The sequence below is a fragment of the Chlorocebus sabaeus genome, chromosome 20 (genome assembly GCF_047675955.1).
Source record: "Chlorocebus sabaeus isolate Y175 chromosome 20, mChlSab1.0.hap1, whole genome shotgun sequence".
Taxonomy (NCBI): domain Eukaryota; kingdom Metazoa; phylum Chordata; class Mammalia; order Primates; family Cercopithecidae; genus Chlorocebus; species Chlorocebus sabaeus.
In genome coordinates, this window is record NC_132923.1 from 44,928,440 (window position 1) to 44,948,614 (window position 20,175).

The window sequence follows — 20,175 nt, forward strand, 5'->3', positions numbered from 1 at the left end:
CCAGATCTAGGGTTTGGGGTGGCCCTGGCATGGCATTCCTGATCTGAGCGTGTTGGATTGGGATTTGGCAAGACTAGGCAGCAGGGGTGACCCTGGACAGTGGGCAGGACCTACCAGAACAGAAGCATGCAGGTACTGTCTAGTGTCTTATTTGGTTGACTAACCTTTGTGAAAAGAGCTGTGCCATTCCAATTGTGATACCTGGTGGTGGCATCTGCCCCCTTCCTATGATTGTATGTGCTCCCTCAAAATGGCAGAAGAGTATAGGTGGCAGGCACACTGGATTGGAGCTGGGAGCCTAAGGCACTGCTTTTAGCTTTCTCTGCTAACTGGCTGTGGGACCTTGGAGAACACCCCCTACCACCACCTCTTTGGGTTTCATTTTCTTTATCTGGAAAGGAGAGGTTTGGACTGGGTGACTTCCAGAAGGTCCTTTCAGTTGTAATACTCAACTATTCTGTTTGATAGAAGCAAAATAATCTTTAATTCATTTTCCTGGCTGTCCTAAAGTTGGTGTGAAATGTACATGAGATGTTCTCGGCAACGCTTTTGTTGTTGTTGTTTTTTTACTTTTATGGATTGGTTTTCAACCATTTGAAAGTTATAACAGACCCAGTCTTTATATAAATGGATGGTCCAAATAGTTCCTTTTTATTGGGTTCAGGAGAAATAAATTGTGTTGCAGAGTAATCACAATTGGGCAGCAGCTGGCCCTGTTTTGTACTGTGGAAGTGGTTTCCTTACCAGAAAGGGGTCCCAATTCAGACCCCAAGAGAGGGTTCTTAGATTTCACCCAAGAAAGAATTTGGGGATGAGTCCACAGAGTAAAGTGAAAGCAAGTTTATTAGAGATGTAAAGAAACAAAAGAATGGCTACTCCATAGACAAAGCAGCCCCAGAGACTGCTGGTTGCTATTTTTATGGTTATTTCTTGATCAAGGGGTGGATAATTCATGAGTTGTCCTGGAAAGGGGCAGGCAATTCCTGGAACTAGGGTTCTTCTCCTTTTTAGACCATATAGGGTAACCTCTAGGCTTTACTATGACATTTGTAAACTGTCATGGTGCTGGTGGGAGTGTCTTTTAGCTTGATAATGTATTACAATTAGTGTATAATGAGCAGTGAGGACAACCAGAGGTCGCTGTCATTGCCATCTTGGTTTTGGGGGTTTTTGGCTAGTTTCGGCCAGCTTCTTTACTGCATCCTGCTTTATCAGCAGAGTCTTTATGACCTGTGTCTTGTGACCTCCTCTCTCATCCTGTGGCTGAGAATGCCTGACCTCCTGGGAATGCAGCCCAGTAGGCCTCGGCCTCATTTTACCCAGCCCTATTCAAGGTAGAGTCAGTCTGGTTCAAACGTCTCTGACAATTTAACAATAAGAGCAGCTACCTTGGATTCCATCTGTTACTCGTAACTATTTTGAGAGAGGTAATTCTGCTAGTAATTGAAGGCAGCAGCTTGCTTTTTCCCATGCCAGACAATAATTAGGCATTAATACTGCAGCAGTATAACTTCCAGCAATTCATCCATTCTTCTTTTGAGCCTGGTGGTATTTTCTAAGTAATTTCTGTTGCAAATTAGGTAATTACTTTTATTTAAACTTAGTATAATTGTACTGAGAGTTCAATGTTTTCTTATATAATAGTTCAAGAGGAAAGTTTTACCAAATATCAAAGCAATTTTATGAGATTTGCAAATTGAGACTAGATTTTAGTTGAGAAGCATGGGGGTGAAGAAAGTGTATTACTTAGGGTTGTTAAATAAATTGAGGAGGTTAAACTGTAGGCCAGCTTCCCAGGGGCTGTATGCAAATTCTCTTTCTAACTTTGCACTGACTGGGGTAAGTGTTCTGGCAGGTTTCAGCTCTGTGTGACTCCTCTCACCTTTTATGTTTATTTTCTTTTGACTCTAAATCGTTTCTCCTCAATGCAGACCATTGGAGCCTGTGCCTTCTGCCTCAAAGTGAATTGGAATAGTCATTTGAAAAGAGACTGTGGGCCAGGCGCAATGGCTCACACCTGTAATCCCAACACTTTGGGAGGCCAAAGCGAGTGGATCACGAGGTCAGGAGTTCAAGACCAGCCTGGCCAACATGGTGAAACCCTGTCTCTACTAAAAAAAAAAAAAAAATACAAAAAATTAGCCGGGCATGGTGGCACACGCCTGTAATCCCAGCTACTCTGGAGGCTGAGGCATGAGAATTGCTTAAACCTGGGAGGCAGAGGTTGCAGTAAGCCAAGATCGCACCACTGTACTTCAGCCTGGGGGACAGAGCAAAAGTCTGTCTCAAAAAAAAAAAAGAGAGACTGTGACCGTTTGTCTAATTGCATTGGTTTAATTGAATAATAACAGGTCACAAATGTCCTTCCTGCCAGACAGCTTTATGTCCCTTTATTGTAGAATCTATGACTTTTTGGGTAAAAATTTCCCAACCAATGGGATGCTTCACTGTGCTTTTACTACATAGGTGCTCTTTGAAGGCCATGCCAAAACTCCAGCTCTTCCTGGTCGTTTGTTTGGTTCATCTTATTTTTCACCACTTGGATTTTCTGGGACAGCAGATAAAGGCTCTGGTTGGCAACCTCACAGCCAGGCAGAGAGCTGCTCTGTGGCCACCCCTGCCAATAGCATTGACATACTTCAGTGTTTCTTCTGTGGACAGGAAAGTAGGCAATCAAGACTACAAAAATATTTCTGGATTCCTCCTGTGGGCCACTGTTTTTAATGGAACCTTCCTGAGCACATCTTTGCCACTTTTGATCTCTAAGTCCTTTGGGAATCAGTGTTGGGTTAGCATTCTTTTACTATTTAGATTTTTAACAATAGGTGAAAGTTTAAAGCTGATGATGATAGTGATGGAGATGAGGATGATGATCTAACATTTGTTGAGCATTTACTTTGTGCAAGGCTCTGTGCTAAATGCTTTATGTGGATTATTATATTTTATCCTCATAGCACCTCTGTATAGAGATAACTTGGCCAAAGGCACACAGCATATAAATGGTGGATCTGAATTTCAAATTCAGGCACTGTGATTCCAGAACCTGTGCTCTTAAACCCTATGCCTTATTCCAGATGGATGTTGTTTCTAGTTTTTACTGAAAACTAGAATCATTTGCATCTATGTCTTCACACCCCTCTCCCTGCCCCACTTCTCACTTTTCTTGCTTTATTTTATTTTATTTTATTTATTTTTTTATTTTTTTGAGGCAAAGTCTCATGCTGTCACCCAGACTGTAGTGCAGTGGCACGATCTCGGCTCACTGCAACCTCCACCTCCTGGATTCAAGCGCTTCTTCTCCCTCAGCCTCCCGAGTAGCTAGGATTACAGGCACCCACTATCACACCTGGCTAATTTTTGCATTTTTAGTAGAGACTGGGTTTTACCATGTTGCCCAGGCTGGTCTCAAACTCCTGACCTCAGGTGATTTTCTGCCCACCTCAGCCTCCCAAAGTGCTGGGATTACAGGCGTGAGCCACTGCACCCGGCTCACTTCTCCCTTTTCACACCATATCACATTAGTATTCAAGGTAACACCCCAAATACCCTAATAATTATGAACTAAAAGGAAGATGAAAGATTTTAGGAAAAATATCTGTTCACCCAAAGGGTTAAGATGTTGGGAAATGTGTAACCTGTTTAGCAGAGTATTCAAGTTCAGGAGAAGTTGCATGATTTTCAATAGTAACTCACAGAAAAAGCCCAGAAAACATAAATAGTTTATGCCTATTATGGTTTATGACAAAACATTTAAAATAGTTGAGGGAGTGCCGTCCTACCCTATTTTCTGAAATTTTGAAGTATAGGCATATTAGTGCTGTATGCCTTGGATTCTGTGACCACTTTGTACAGCATTTGAGAATGCTTGGGCTTATACAGTAAAAATGATTACACCACATTGGTGATGATTTTTTTTTAATGGTGAAAGGGAGGAGTAACCGTTTCTCTGAAACAGTGCACATACACAGAAGAGTGTGAATGTGGACGTCAGGAGCAAAAAATATCATTCCAAAATTTGCCATGATTTATATACCTATAGATGCATTTAATTCTTAGCAAGTTAAATATTTGAGATACTGAATATTCTCCGTATTTTTACCACCTAACTTTAAAAAATAAAAATGCCTGCGTATCTTGGATACTCAGTAAATGTTAATTTCCTCTCCTTCCTCTCAACCTCTCAGCAAACTAGAGTTTTTTTGGGAAGGGAAAGTTGTGAATGTCAGTTGGAAGTTGATCCAAGAGAGGCATTACTTTTTGGAACATATTTGATCTTTCCAGAATAAAGATACTCTAAAGGACCAGCCAGGTTTTGTCCTCAAGCTGAGGTCGAGGTAAGCGGAAACTGAGTGGAAAGCTGGTAGAAATGCTTAATTGACAGACCAAGGCATGCAGTCTCTATCCGAGAAGGGAAGGAGGGATATCATAGAGATTTTGTTTAACACCCTGTATTTTACATTATTTATTTATTTATTTATTTTTGAGACGGAGTTTCACTCTGTCACCCAGGCTAGAGTGCAGTGGCACAATCTCGGCTCATTGCAACCTCCACCTCCCAGGTTCAAGTGATTCTCCTGCCTCAGCCTCCCAAGTAGCTGGAATTATAGGCGCCTGCCACCATGCCCAGCAAATTTTTGTATTTTTAATAGATACAGGGTTTCACCATGTTGGCCAGGCTTGTCTCGAAGTCCTGACCTCAGGTGATCCACCCGCGTCGGCCGCTGGGATTACAGGTGTGAGCCACCGCTCCCGGCCAGTATTTTACATTTTAAAAACTTTTTATCTTAAAAATTTCAAATATATACAAAAATAGAATAACTCTCAACAATTGCCAATTTATGGTGAATCTTGTTTTATCACTTTCTGTCATCCACTGGATTGTTTTGAAGGAAACCCAGACATTTAATTTCATCCATACATATTCCAGTATGTACCTCTAAGTTAAGAACCATCAGAAGATCTCAAGCAGGAAACTGATGATTAGGTCATTTAGGAAGGCTACTCTGAAAATGGTGTGAAGGTTGCATTGCTGGGGAAATATCCAAGAGTAAAATATACATGATATTTGTGGTTATTTATTTTTTAAAAAAGTTTATTGAGTACCTAAGATATGGCCGGTATATAGTGGACAAATTGTCTTGTCTTTAAGGGCTTTACAGCCTAGTGCAAAGTTTCTCAATCTCAGTTCAGTCAGTGTTTGGGCTGGAATACCCTTTGTAGTTGGGGGGCTGCCTGTGTGTTACAGGATGTTAAGCAGCATCCCTGGTCTCTACCCACTGCATGCTAGTAACAACACCCTCCCACCACCTGAATGTAACCATTCAGAATGTCTCTAGACCTTTCCAAATGTCCCCTGGAATAAAAATCACCCACCACGTGAGACACGCTGGTCTAGTGGCAGGATACAGATAAGTGAACAGGCAGTTGCAATGAATATCATAAATATTGAAAGAATCCAGAGAAAGGGTTCAGTTGCTGTGACGTCAAGTTAGTAAAAACTCTATCTTAAATGGGGCCTGTACAAAGACCTCCTGAGTCTCCAGGAGGAATCTTCCTCTCCCTATTCTTCCCTTTGCCAAATGCCAATAGATGTGGGTACCAGTTGGATGCCTTGCTTCACTGTGGGCCCACTCCATCCTGTGGTGCCTAGTACCAAATTGAACACTAAAGGCCAAAAACTGTGGTCAGTTACTCATGCATAACCCCAGAAATATCCCATTTATGAAAACCATGCCGAACAATCTGAGGAGGGGAATTTTGGTTCTAGAGGTAGACCAAAATTTGCTCAGAGTATATGAAAAGACTTAATTCAGAACGTTGATTATAGTTTGTCCTTTCTGTAAAGAAATCTTTATTGTTACAATTCTCTTTACAGCAATAGCTAAGATTCCTTTCATACAATCTTATCCTTAAACCAAAAGTAAATATTGTTACGTCCACTCTTTTCCTCTCAGCATGCCAACTCGATGATAGGGTTCCGGTGGAGATCAAGCCATTTTAGTTATACTCGGGGGTTCTTAGGGATTCAGGAAGAGAAAAGTTCAAGGAGAGAGTCCTTTAACCTCAGTTCTGCAGCCTGTGCTTGTTACTGTTTGTGCACAGAAATCACGAAGGGACTTCACCCAGGGGAAATGAACAACAACTGTTTCTGTTTAGCTCTGTGAGAAGGCCCCTATTTGGGGTGGGGGTAAAGGATTAGATCATAACAGAAATCCATTAAGAATTTTAAAACAATGCCATCCATCACAGAGGCCTTACTATAAAACCTAAACTCTTACATGTGAGGTCTCCTTAGGAGAGAGTCATAATTTTTCAACCGCTTGGGGATTCTGAGTGAGAAAGTTTAACCATGGGTGGTTGATTGGATGGAATTATTCCCAGAAGTGTATATATTTCTTACATGATGCATACTGTAGCAACCTTTAAATGCCTTTGGACTTAGTTCAGGGAATCAAATACTACTTCTTGAAAGTAGGAGAAGTTTGTGGCTAGATACCCTTCCTTCATAGAGTTCTTGGGAGTTTAAAATGAGACAATGTAAGTGAAGGCCGAAGGCTTTTTGTCTATTGCAAAACACCATACAGATGTACAAATGTAAGGCATCATTGTTCTTATTGGTGCCAATGAGGCTGATGGGACCCAGCTCCCGGGGTAGTGCCTTCTGTAGTTAGCATAATTAGTGTGTGTTCTGCATACTGAATTAGATTTTCTTAAAAACATACAATCATTTTTATTTTCTTAGTAATTGTATTTAAGTATAACTTTTGCATATATCCTCATTCAAGGGCCACTATGTTGCACAACTCCAGGGGGCACCATTCCATTGTGGTGGCTCTGATTCATCCGGTAGCATTCCTTCCCCTAGAGCCAGACATTGATAACTCATGTGGCCAGAATGTTGGCCCACCCATCGGAGATGGTTAATCCTGAGAATTTACAGTTCTCTTTTCTTTTACCCTGTCTAGCTTCTTTATTTTTGTAGACATCAATTCAGATGCTGCTTGTTTGGGTCAAATTTTCCCAAGTTCTTTTTGCTTCACTGTGAATTCAGACACAAGGTGTGTGTTCCTTCTGTAGTGAATGAAAATGGAGATGAAAAGAGAGGTGCTAAGCATGTATCACTTTTAAACTCCAAAGAGTAAGGTCAAGGTCTGTAGCAAGACTCAGCACACTTTTTCTGTAAGGGACCAGATAGTGATTATTTTTTATCTGTGGCTCATGCAATCCCTGTCTCAATGACTCAACGCTGCTGTTACAGCATGAAAGCAGCCATAGACAGTATGTAAATGAGCATAGCTGTGTCCAGGTATAGCTTCATTTATGGAGTCAATTTGAATTTCATATAATTTTCACATGTCATGAAATAACCTTTTTTGATTTTTAAAAAATCATTTCAAAATATAAAATCCGTTCTTAGCTCACAGGTCATACAAAAATAGGTGGTGGACCATAATATCCCAACTGCTGGTCTCAGCCTCACTGCTGAAGATAATGAGTAACTGTGCACAAATAGTTGCTTCATCAGTGCTTCCCCAGCTAGGGACAGAGCTACGCTCACCAGTCATTTAGCCTGCTAGGCAGAACTCTGGAATTCTGATTCAACTTCTGCCCTGATGCTTTCCAGCTGTGGCCTTGGGCTCTAGTCACACGATATCAGAGTCTCAGGCTGCTTATTTCCAAAACAGTGATACAAAATTTTTTTCTGCCTTCCTCATGGCACTGGTGCGAACCGCATGTGAACATCTTCATAGTCTGATTGCTGGTTTCCTCTGTGACCTCCATTTGCATAAAGTACATTCACATTTTAATCATCCTTCACCAAACATTTCTGGAAGACCTATTCTATGCCAGTCTGAGCCCTTGGGGATATATAGATGACTGGGAACCAGACCTTGCCCTCACAGCAAAAAAAAAAAAAAAAAAAAAAGAGAGCAAGGGAAAGAGAGAGAAAAAAAAAACTAGGAGGTATTGTGGCCCAAGTGTAACAGAGGAGGGATGGAATGAGCAAGGGTGAGAGAGACTAGCTCTGCTGGGATGGAGATGGAGCAGTGGGAGACTCAGCAAAGGTCACCCAGAAAAAATGCCAACAAAGCAGATCTGGGGAGGAGGGTATCTCAGGATAACTTGCAAAGCACGATGACACGGAGCAGCATAGAGAATTTGGGGAGCTTAAATTACTAAGTATGGGAAGCCCACCATGGGTGAAGGACTCCATTAGGAAAGGAGGCTGGAGAGAGAGGATAGAGAAGGAAGGGAGAACTTTGTGTGTCATGTTAAAGAGTTTGGATTTTTTTTCCCTATAAAGGAAGGAGAGTTATCAAGGGATTTAGTCAGGGTTATAACATGATCAGCTCTGGGCTCTGGAATATTCACTCTGGTGGCAAATGTGGAGGAGGAAATAATTGGGGGGAGGGTAGTGGTGGAGACAAGGGGGCCTCTGTGATAATCCTGATGAGCAATGAAGGGGAGTTAAACTGTAGGATAATAGCATTAAGAATAGAAGAACAAAGTACTTTTACAAAATGTGTTTATTAAATTAAAAGAATATTTTGAAAGCTGAGCACAGTGACTCACACCTATAATCCCTCGGCCTTTGGGGGTCGAGGCAGGTGGATTGCTTGATCCCAGGAGTTAGAGACCAGCCAGGGCAACGTGGTGAAATCCTGTCTTTACAAGAAATATAAAAATTAGCTGGTGTGGTGGCACACGCTTGTACTTCCAGCTACTTGGGAGGCTAAAGTGGAAGGATTGCCTGGGAGGCAGAGGCTGCACTGAGCTGAGGGCACCACTGCCCTCCAGCCTGAGCAACAAAGTGAGACCCTCAAAAAAAAGTATATAAATGTATTTTGAAAGCAGAATAATATTATAGACTACACTGGAAAGGCATGGTATTTAAAGATATTGGATTTTTTCGTAAGTAAATAAAAAGATATACACAGACACACATACACAAATTGTCAGACCCAAATTCCCTAAGTTCAGGTGTTTGCCTTCAAATTTTCTTCAAATTGGAGAGCCTATACAATTGATGTTGACAAAGTACAATGCTTAAAATTTCTGGGTAACTCATTATAGTTTTGATATCTAAAGAGGATCATTGACCGAGCTTTCTCAAAGTATTTATTAACAAATGGAAAAGTGTCAGTTTCTGCTGAGACTTTGATGACCCTTTGCTTAAATTTTGGTTCTCCATAGAATACATTGTGATTTGTGTTTTTGTTTCAGAAAAACGTCCAAGCGTGAAGGAACCAAATCCAATTTCTCCACGTAAGTCTTTATGCAACTATTTCGAAATAAAACCTCCTGGGCTTTCCTAAGAATGAGTTGGTTAGTGAACATTTGCCAAACTTTGTGTTTTGATAAGGAGACTTCTGCTCTCATTCTCCCTTCCCCCTTCCCCTTTCCCCTTTTTGCTCATATTTTTTCCTTTCCTCTGTCCTTTGTTTATCCCTGCTTTCTTTTTCCCTTTCCACCTTTACCGCTTTAAAATATTAATTTGTTGATCCATTGGCATGTATGGCTTGAGTGGGAAGGTAGTAACTTATTTAGAGAGACAAGTTAATGACTTGCATGCTTATGTCTGTTCTGACCTGAAAGTATTCACATACAGCCATGGAAGTGGTTTGCTTTAAGTCTTATCAACAAGGTTTATCTGCTCAGAGAAGTAATGCTAAGGGAACTCATTGCTATACTTTCAAGACAATCCGTAGTGCAAGGGCTGGGGGCACCAGGAAGAGCATGTATGAATGAAAGAGAAAGCAACACCAATTGCTACAGAATGAGGACTTGGAAATTGTCTAGGCCAGTTTCATTGTTTTATGCAGAAGAAAATGCTGACCCAGAAATATTCCTGCCTCATTGGCATTGAGGCAGGACTTGAACCTAGACTTCCCAGCTAATATTGTCTCCTGAGGAGAATTTGTGAATCTGTGCTTTTTTTCCTTTCCTAAGACTCCCAGGATTAGTCTCCATGGTTGACTCTTCACTACATGTAACAATCAGTCTGGAAAGTTCCTTTCACAAAGCGCTTCATAAACCGTTATCTTAAGTGGATTATTATTATTACTTTTTAATTATGGAACAATATGAACTCAAAGAGAGGCACATATGGACACATATCCATCTTTGGAAATTTAGAATAGTTTCACTGAAAACTTGTAATCATGCTCAATTTTTGCATCTGTGGGTATGAAAAGGCAAATCATCTTCTAATATCAGTTGTAAGGACTAGATTAAATAGGCTGAAGGCTTGGTTCAACCTCACCTCCAGGGAGTTCTTCCCACCTCTTCCTCCATCTAGTAGATCTTCATCCATTTTACAAACTCAGGTGTTGACCCTCTGACTTCAGCAGGTGACTGAAGCTATCTGCATTTTTCAGAAGTTAAATGAACACACCAAAGAGCACAGGTCTAAAAGAGTGGGGACCAGAACTTGGGAGTTTGGATCCTTCCAGTCTCGTTCTACCATGGCATACTTTCCCTGAGCCTTTGGAGTGCTGGGCTGCTCAAAGGTCACAGGAGTGTATGGCAGTCTTCCATGTAAAAAAATAGCTTTCTTTACACTGCAGTGAGTTGAAAGACAAAGGGATTTAATTTATATAGAGATCACCGGAGTTGCTTCTGACTGGAGCAGAAAGTAGAAATAGTATGATAATGGTGGGGAGATCCTGTATTTCCCACTTACATTCAAAACCCAGAGACCTTAGAAATTGTGTTCTACCAAAAACTCCTCTCCCTTGGAAACCAATTTTAACTTTTTATAAGTGACTCAAAGAAGGTAGTTCTCTTAAATGAAAGGAAATGTTCTATTTCTGGGGCCTGGAATTAATTTCAAATATAAAAACCTTTGCCAAATGGAGAAACAATTGGTTCTATTTATATGTTTTGCTGATCATAAAACTGACATCACTCCCCACTGGGAGGTATTTCCGTTCCCCTCATAGAAAGATCACGGTTGGAAAAGTGTTAAAAAGTAGGTTGTTTTAAATGACACAATATGAAGCTGTTAAGATTAAGAGTTTAATATGAGATCGGTGAAATGTTATAATCCACAGGAATAGTTTATTTTTACTCTATATTCTCCTTTCTTTCTGTTATCTTCCATACTTGTAAATGTTCACAAAAATGTGTGTATAAAGTATTCTAAGGTGTGTGCTTTCTGTGCGGTGTGTCATTTTTGGAGGTGTTCAGTGAATAAGCAGCAATAAGGCAGATTTTGATCATGGAAGTTCACTTTATTTTCCAAAGCACCTTAAGTGTGAATTTTCAAGCCACCCTCCATTCAAATAGTAGGTCCTCAGAGTGAGGCAATGAGATGACAGACTTAAGATTTTACAGAGTTTGCAAATCTGATTTTTTAGTTTGTTGATCAAAATAAATTGCAAACTGAGAATACCTTGAAAACCTGATCGTTTCATTTCTCCTTTGAAAAAAAAAATTGCAAGTTACAAAATACAGTGTATTTTATTGGAATCTTCATTGCATTCTCAGATTTTATTAGTGCTCAACCTTTATGACAGTGCTTGTGAAACAAATATAAAATTGCAATGTATGATGCAGACTAACCGAAAAGTTGTGTGTATCGATTTCTCTCCTTTATAGCAATTTTCCATGGTCTGGACACCCTAACTGTGATGGGCATTGCGTTTGCAGCCTTTGTGATCGGAGCACTCCTGACAGGGGCCTTGTGGTACATCTATTCTCACACAGGTTAGTGTGACTGTTGACTATGAGTTGGTGAACAGCTTGTGTTCTTGCCACACAATAGACACTCAGTGTTTTGTTGGACGAAATAACGAATGAAAGAGAAAGTTCATTCCTACTATTTTTACATTTACATATTTGGCCTAAATTGGGTTTTACAAAAGTATAATTTGCCATAAACAGTGGAAAGAAAAGGAATGTTTAAACTGTTTGTGCTAATTGCAATTGTGATGTTGGTGAAATTTAGCTGCTAATAAAGCTGCTTTGTTGTTAGAGTTTAAAGTTAATGCAGCCTTTTACCTCGTTGCACTTCTGAGAGCAAGATGGGTCACCAGCAGCTGTACTGGAACCACCCGCGAAAATTCGGCCAGGGTTCTCGCTCTTGTCGCGTGTGTTCAAACCGGCACGGTCTGATCCGGAAATATGGCCTCAATATGTGCCGCCAGTGTTTCCGTCAGTACGCGAAGGATATCGGTTCCATGAAGTTGGACTAAATGATCTTCCTTCAAAGGAGTATCCAAGGCATCTACTCAATGAAAAACCATGATAGTTCTTTGTACATAAAATAAACATTTGGAAAAAAAAAAAAAAAGTTAATGCAGACAATGTACAGAAATACAAACCATTCTGTCAAAACCAAAGATTTAAGGATAGGCATATAAATTAGAGGAGGTGAAAAAGAAAGCCAATATTTTATTACCACACCTGCCAAGGTATTGAGCACTGTCCATCAGAGTCCTTAATCAGTGACTTAAACCAGATTTTCTCAACCTTTTTTTTAACCCATGCTGTGTCTTCTTTGATAAAACATTAAATTGTCATGTTTTTCTTAAAGTTAAATTTTCTAAATAGATTTCCATGAACTGAAAAAATAAAAGTGATGAAACATGGCACTTCATCTTCTTTTTTTTTTTTTTTTTTTTTTTTTGAGATGGAGTCTGGCTCTGTCTCCCAGGCTGGAGTGCAGTGGCCGGATCTCAGCTCACTGCAAGCTCCGCCTCCCGGGTTTACGCCATTCTCCCGCCTCAGCCTCCCGAGTAGCTGGGACTACAGGCGCCCGCCACCTCGCCCGGCTAGTTTTTTATATTTTTTTAGTAGAGACAGGGTTTCACCGTGTTCGCCAGGATGGTCTCGATCTCCTGACCTCGTGATCCGCCCGTCTCGGCCTCCCAAAGTGCTGGGATTACAGGCTTGAGCCACCGCGCCCGGCCGGCACTTCATCTTCAAGCTATTATCCCTCAATCTTCAAAATTCAGATGTGCCCCTCCCTACCAGTCCCAAGGTTGAAACAGAGTAGCCTGATGAGAGAACCTGTTCTGACCCCAATACAGAAAGCAGGCCAGCAAAGGGAGTCTTCAGTGCAATGGAGAAAGAACAAATGGATTGCCCTGCTATTGCTTCTTTCTTAGTTTCTTTACAACTATGGGAAGGAGTGACATGCATTTTGAGGCACTCTAGAGAACTAGTTGGTCTTGTTCTTGTTTGTTCTTGGATCCTTGTGGTTTTACACTGTGAACCTAGGTAAACTGTGCTAGATTGATCCATCAGAGGCAAATGGCAGGCCCAGCTTCTCTGTTTAGAATTTCATTAATTGTCCATTAAACCAATGAATGTCATGATCTTTGGCTTCCCCTTGGGCCAAGCTGAAAGGATGGCTGATTTAAAGGGGAAAGAAGTACCGAAGGATATTTTGGAGAGTCATATCTTGACCCTCTTGATTGCTAGACAAAACCTCAAGTTGTTGAGAATAAAAGCATGACACAGTGATCCTCTGGTAGTTAAAAGTGTCAGATTCTTTTTCATCAGAATTTTCACTTTAAATACCACATGTCCTGACTGAGGTATTTTAGATTATGCCAGAAGGAGAGGAATGGACTCATCATGTCTAGCATGGGACATTCACCCAAAAGTCAACCTCTTGGCAAAAACGTAGAAGACTTTCTAATAGACGGGCTTTGAGTCCTCGAATGCTTGTTTCTAGTCAGGATACTTTGAGTGAAGTATGTTTATGTGAAAGATTAAAAAATGAGTCCTCATAATCCTAGCATTTTGGGAGGCCGGGATGGGAGGATCACTTGAGCCCAGGAGTACAAGACCAGCCTGGGCAACATAGTGAAACCCTGTCTCTACAAAAAAACACAAAAACTAGCATGGCGTGGTAATGTGCATCTCTTGTCCCAGCTGCCTGAGGTGGGAGGATCACTTGAACCTGGGAGGTTGAGGCTGAAGTGAGTTGTGATGGCGCCACTGCACTCCAGCCTGGGCAACAGAGAAGTTGTCTCAAAATAAATAAGACTCCAGTGTCATGATTCTGAGTATTATATAACCATCTGTGAATCAGTTTAGGAGCATTCTTTCTCATGAACAGTTTATAAACGGACCAGAAAGATAGAATTTAGCAGAGCAGCACTTTAAAGTAAGAATTTTGTCACAAGAATACCGACATGTTCAGATCTCAAGCTAACAGTTTTTTGCAACTTCTCCAACCTCCTGCCTGGCTGAGAGGTGCTAGGGCAGTCAGCAGCACATGTTGTCTGTTGGGAATGAGTTTGAAAGTACTCCAAGAAGACTGGGTCACCCACAGATGTTTACCATGTGCCTGCTCAGCCACTGACTGGCCTTGGTCACACAGCTGCACTCTCAAAGCTAATCTTGGGCCAGGAAGCCAGGTCCAATATCTTGGGCCAGGAAGCTATATCCAGGCAGAATATAGGGAACCAAATGACACTCACTACTGGAACACGCCCCACTGAAATCCCCCCAGTAATCCAGACTGTTACCCACAGGCAAGCACACAAACCTGACAAAAAGCAAAGCTTGGTTGTATGGCATGTATTCATGCTCATTGAATTTGGAAGTCTGCTGTTACTGATCCTTTTTCCCCCAAGCCAGAGACTTTAGGAGGACCTTTAAAGTACTGTTAATGTAGAAATAGGTTTATAAGTAAATTTAAGAAAAATGAAACCAAAGACCTCCCTCCTGTGATGCTTTCCAGCAAAATGAATTACACTGATTCAGAAGGTAAAAGGTTTATAGACACTGTCATTTGGGCTTAAAATCCTTTCACATGACTTATGAGACAGCTTCAAAATTACTTTTTATTAAAAACTGTAGCCTCTGGTTCATTTTATAGATTGCTCTTGAGGAATACGAGCATCACACAAGCATGAAGAAGACTCACTTCAGTACCACATGATAGTTCTTTTCTGGAACCCCTTCAGTTTCTTACCTGGGTCAGCTAGCAGCAATTTAGATTAATAAGGAAGATTATAATGCAGTAGGCAATGGGGAGAGCTACGATACAAATACTACCTCAGTCCATTCAATTTCAACAATAATTGAAGCTGTGGAACTCACAGATCGTATATGTTGTATTTGGGGGTTCAGATAGCATCTACCTCTGTGTGAAAAACAATCCTTAATTTGAATGACTTTCGCTTTGTTTATGCTTTCCATTCCATGTGCAGCACAGAGCACAAAACCAAGTCACAAATTTGGATTGTGGATATCTACTTACATACCTGGAATGTGTGTTAGCCTACAAAGACGGGGTTCCCGCTTTATCAGAGGACAACTCTGGGCACAATAAGAGATATTCCCTTGAGGCTGGATTAATTCTGTTTGGAAAACTCCATTCCTAAAACTTAGATTCTCTCCTAAGATGCTGTAGAGAGGAGGGGTGCTTGGGGGCTGAAATGGTGCTGGAACCGTAGAATCTTCATGCTCCTAGGGACCCTACCTAGTTCAGGGATCCCTAAGTTCTAGTCCATGAAGTCCCTAAAATCACATGCAAAATTATATCTGGTTTTTTCTTGAAGGGAGGAACAAATGCTTTTATTTTTATTTTCTAGTAAAACATTTTAGCTTTATTAAAGTAGTACATGCAAGTAACTTAAAGGTTGAAATAATCCTACAAGACTTGTTATGAAAAAAAATCAAACCCCTACTGCCCCACCTTCTTAACTCACTCCCCAGAGCATTCTTTTTGACACTTAGCTCATCCTTTTGGACGTTAATCCATACTTCTAAATACCACGAGTATATTGCTGCTTTTTGACTTTGCAGGTTTAGACCTTTTTTGTAGACCCCCTGTTATGGAGAATGTCCCCTTCCCCCGCCATCCTCTTAATAGAAATATGCTGACATTTTGGTTAGATCAGCATTTACTGTTTACATTATTATGACTACCTAAATGCTAATCACAGTTAACTCATGTATAATATCCTGCATGACTTTTAATTTTCCCTAGAATTATTATCTTTCCCCACCCTACCCCATTAGCTTAATTTTCTTTTCTTTTCTTTTCTTTTCTTTTTTTTTGAGATGGAGTCTTACTCTGTCACCCAGGCTGGAGTGCAGTGGCGCAATCTTGGCTCACTGCAAGCTCCGCCTCCCAGGTTCACGCCATTCTCCTGCCTCAGTCATTAGCTTAATTTTCTGTATATTTATCATTATTTCTTCTGCTGACCCTGCCAGCTGTCTCAATCTCCTTTTAATACATTGAGACATATGGAATGTTCTACTGATTCCTTTTCTTCAGCTCTTTCCTGGAGCCTCTGACTTGCTCCTGTCTGAACCAGTTCCCTCCATTTCTGGACGCTGCTGTCTTCCTGTGATCTTCTTCACTACCATTCTGTGCATTCCGTTCGCTTCTGTTTTGAGTTGTGGATGTCCTGTGTCATGTATCTCCTGCCTTTCTTGTTCCTGGTTTAAAGTGTACATAGGAGGCAAATGTTTTTCACACCTTGCATGTCTGAAAATATCCTCGTTTAACAGAAACACCTGGTAGATAGTTTGGCAGGGTATAGAATGTTAGATTATAGACACTTTTTCCTTTGGACTTTTGAAAGCCCTCCTCATTGTCTTCTAGCTCTGAGGATTGCTGTTGAGAAGTTCAGAGCTGTGCAGATTCCTGATCCCTTTTGCATATGACCTGTTTTTCTTTCTGGAAGAAATTTTACAGTGATTCTTGAGTTAGATGTATCTTCATACGTTGTGCTGGTCAATAATTGGGCCCTTTCAGTTTAGAAACTCCTGTCTTTCAGTACTAAGAGTTTTAAAAATGATTTATTTTTTTTCTCACCCCCTTTTTTCTGTTTTCTCTCATTTTAGAAATCATTTTATTTATTTGAAAGTTGAACCTCTTGTCCTTTAATTTTCCTTTCTCTCCTGTTTTCCATCTTTCTGTTTTCTTTATTTTCTGGGAGTTTTTCTCATCTTTATCTTTCAGTTGTCTACTGAGTTTTTAATACTGGCTTCAAATTTTTTAATTCCAATAACTTTTTTCCTATGAATTTCTTTTCCTTTTAAAAAAAAAGGTTCTATTCTTGTTTCATGGGTACAGTATCGTCTGAGAATATTAATATAGGATTATTTAAGAATAAGGAAATGCTAAACTGTGGGTGCGACATATTGATTGTGAACTTCCTTAGGGTGATCTGACTGGGCCATTTTATTGATGAACCCCTAATATCTCATCATCAGATCTTTCCTCTTTAGCTCATCAGGCTTCCATAAAATATGTTTTTCTGTTTCCTACTTGAAAGGTATAGGACTGGCTGTTGAAAGACCTTTATAATGGGCATTGATTAAAATAGACTGACATGGCAACAAATTATATTTGGCAAATAGACACCAGAAAGCAAATATCCAGACTTCCTGCCCAGGGTATAGCCCTGGCACTTTTCCCGAATGCAAATAATCAAGCGCATGGCAACTTCTACAGGAGACAAATTTGTTACATAGTTACAGTCAGGACAGGAACCCTACTTTCTTGATTCAGAGTTTCACTGTTGCTAGATGAGGCAAGGCCATCTTGCTTTATCTCTTTTTAGGCTGAGCAAAAGAAGCCCAGGTGAGCCAAAATATGTATTAATATATATTTGCTGAGTCCCCCCCTTTTGAATGTGGTACTGTTGCCCTCAAATGTGCCTGGTGTTGATCATTCCTGGAACCTTCAGTTTCCTCCTCTTAAGAGAGTAAACTTGCCCTCTTCTTCCTGGATTAGAAAGGGCAGATCTCAGCGCAGTGGAGTGAGGGAGGAAATGCAGAGAACTATTCTGCTTCTCATATAGTTCAGCCAACCCCTCTTGCTTATAGCCATATATTCAAGAGAGGTTTCCAGAGGTGCCTGATGCCACTATTCCCTTAGTTTTTTAAGGGTTCAGTGACATAAATTGGTTGTTTCTCAGTTTTTCCCGCTGTTGGCTTAGGTTTCAGCTCTCTTGAGTCTGCCAAGTCAGTTGCCACTCACCCATTTCCTCACCAGCTTCCAATATTTTATTGTTGTTATCTTTACTTTTGTTATCTTTGTTCTCATGTGTTTATGCTTTTAAAAATCCATTTACTGTCATTGTGGTAAGATTTGGGAAAGGAATGCAAGTCAGTGCCTTTAAATGCACTATCTCTATGCAAAGTCGTACCCTTGCTTTTTGTTTGTTTGTTTGTTTTTTGTTTTAAATCAGTTTCTTAAAGGGAGTCCTTGGAAAATTACTAGTCTACATCAACATTTCCTTTTTACATAGCGAGAAAACTGAGCCCAGAGAACTGATGTGACCAGCTCAAAGTTACACAGGCACAGCAGTCAGGACTGGAACCTTGCTTTCTTGATTCAGAGTTCACTCTTCTCCTCTCTTGCTATTGTGTTATTACAAATTCAAAGGTCATGTAGCCATAATCTTTTTATCTTCCATCTGCTTATCAGATAATAAACATTAATTAGCAAGTATTTTGGTTTTTCTTTTTGCCTCTGTTTAGTATCAGCTAAATTTTTTTGGTTTGTTCACTCATTTATTCGTTCTTTCACTCACTTATTCAATGGATTTTTTAAGCTGTTGTTAAATGCCAACACTATTCTAGGCACTGGTAAAATAGCCATGAACAACACGAAGTCCTTGCTGTCATGGAGTTCCCATATATTCAGAGAAAGAGAATAACCAAACAGACTGATTATAAGCAGAGTGGCTCGGGCAGAAACCCAGCTACAGGCACACATGCCAACCTTTAGGAAAGCAATGACCTGATGAACTCTGTCAGAAAAATGGAGAACTGACAAGGGAGGTCTCACTGGAGAAGGAAGAAGTGTTTCTAAGCTGAAGAATTAAGTTTTCTATTAACCTCTCAGGGAAACTGAGGGGAGGGTGAGAAGAAGGGGGAAGGGTATGAATGGCCAGATGCTCTGGGAGGTGCTTTGTTTTTTGAGAGAAAAAGACACACCAATAGACACCAGGAAAGCAGAAGGCATTCATCTTAACCTCTGTGTTTAATGGTTTTATAAAATAATGATATGAGCATTTGAGTGAAAAGAGAGTGGAGTGGAGCCTGCCTTCCTCATAGTCACATTGGGATTTCCAGCTGTTCCAGCTGCATCTGTCTGATCCCTGGGACTTGGTCTCTTGCCTCCTACCTTATCACACCTTAGCCTGTCTTCTTGCTGTTTCTCTTTTCATCGGGCTACGCTTGGGAACCTGGAGAAACCGCAGGCCTCTGAACACGTTGGCACCTCTAGAGCTGCTCCTAATGAAAACCTCTTACCTGACTCGGGTGGACTTTTGGGTACGCGCTTGACTTTTGCTTTAAGAACACATGGTGTGTTCCGTGGAGGGCTGTTGAAAACTGCCCGATGAGTTGGGACGGGCACACCTAATTTAAAACCTCAGCATTTTATTATGCTCTGTGAAACAGTGTTCCTTCCACTCTTAGATTTTTTTTCTGCTTACACATCAGAGCAGCCTTAAAGTTGAAAAAGCTTTTATTGCGCATTTCTTGTTTTAAGTACGCTCACCCTGATAACCCTGTGAAGTAGCGATTATCTCTTTGTTGACTAAAGGGAAACACAACTAACACACCTGCTGAGGTAGCAAGTCTAGCCATTGAACAAACCACAGCTTCAAGTCCAGTTTCTGATTCGGATTGTAGTGATAGCTGTGGGGGACAGCCTTCCTCCTCCACCTGGCTTTTCTTCTTCTTCTTAGTTATTATCAGACTTTGCATCCTATTCAGGGGCCACAGAGGCAAGGAAGATACCACAGAAAACCAAAGTCTGTATACAAACAGGTTGGCCACACTGCAGGAATATAGAGAGAAAGTAGTAGGCAGGACACTGTGAAAAACTTTAATTCTTGATATAGTCTTTTCCCCGTGACTTCTAACAACATCTAACTCACCCCTCCTGGAGAATTTTGCTGCAAAAGAAGAGTCTTTCGCTTGGAGACTGGGGAGGAATGAAATTTGAAAAGGATAAAAAGTGATTGAAGACTTCTCTAAATTAAAAGTAGTATCATTCACTCTGCTTAAAGAGTGAGCTTGTGAATTAATTACAGTTAGGATATCAAGAAACTGAGACATTAATTAATACAAAATTGCATGCAACCTAGAAGAAAATATCTTTGTTTTCTTTCTAGCATCAAGGAATATTAAATATAAAGTACCCCCAGGTATATGGTTTTCAATCCTATGCTTAAATATCTCCTG

General features: G+C 40.6%; 2 protein-coding genes across 4 annotated transcripts in view; both read left to right on the forward strand.

Annotated features, from left to right (window-relative positions):
• Window positions 1-20,175, forward strand: part of TGFBR3 (transforming growth factor beta receptor 3) — a 205,686-nt gene that overhangs the window by 177,752 nt on the left and 7,759 nt on the right. For all 3 annotated transcript variants that reach the window (XM_007977984.3, XM_007977985.3, XM_038002872.2), the window contains exons 15-16: window positions 9,226-9,267; window positions 11,602-11,709. In XM_007977984.3, coding sequence (XP_007976175.2) covers window positions 9,226-9,267; window positions 11,602-11,709 — 150 coding nt within the window. The remainder of the gene's footprint in view (window positions 1-9,225; window positions 9,268-11,601; window positions 11,710-20,175) is intronic.
• LOC119625788 (small ribosomal subunit protein uS14-like) lies at window positions 11,909-12,579 on the forward strand. Its single transcript, XM_038002874.2, has one exon. It carries the CDS (start codon window positions 12,027-12,029, stop codon window positions 12,195-12,197), a length of 171 nt encoding a protein of 56 aa, XP_037858802.2. The 5' UTR covers window positions 11,909-12,026; the 3' UTR covers window positions 12,198-12,579.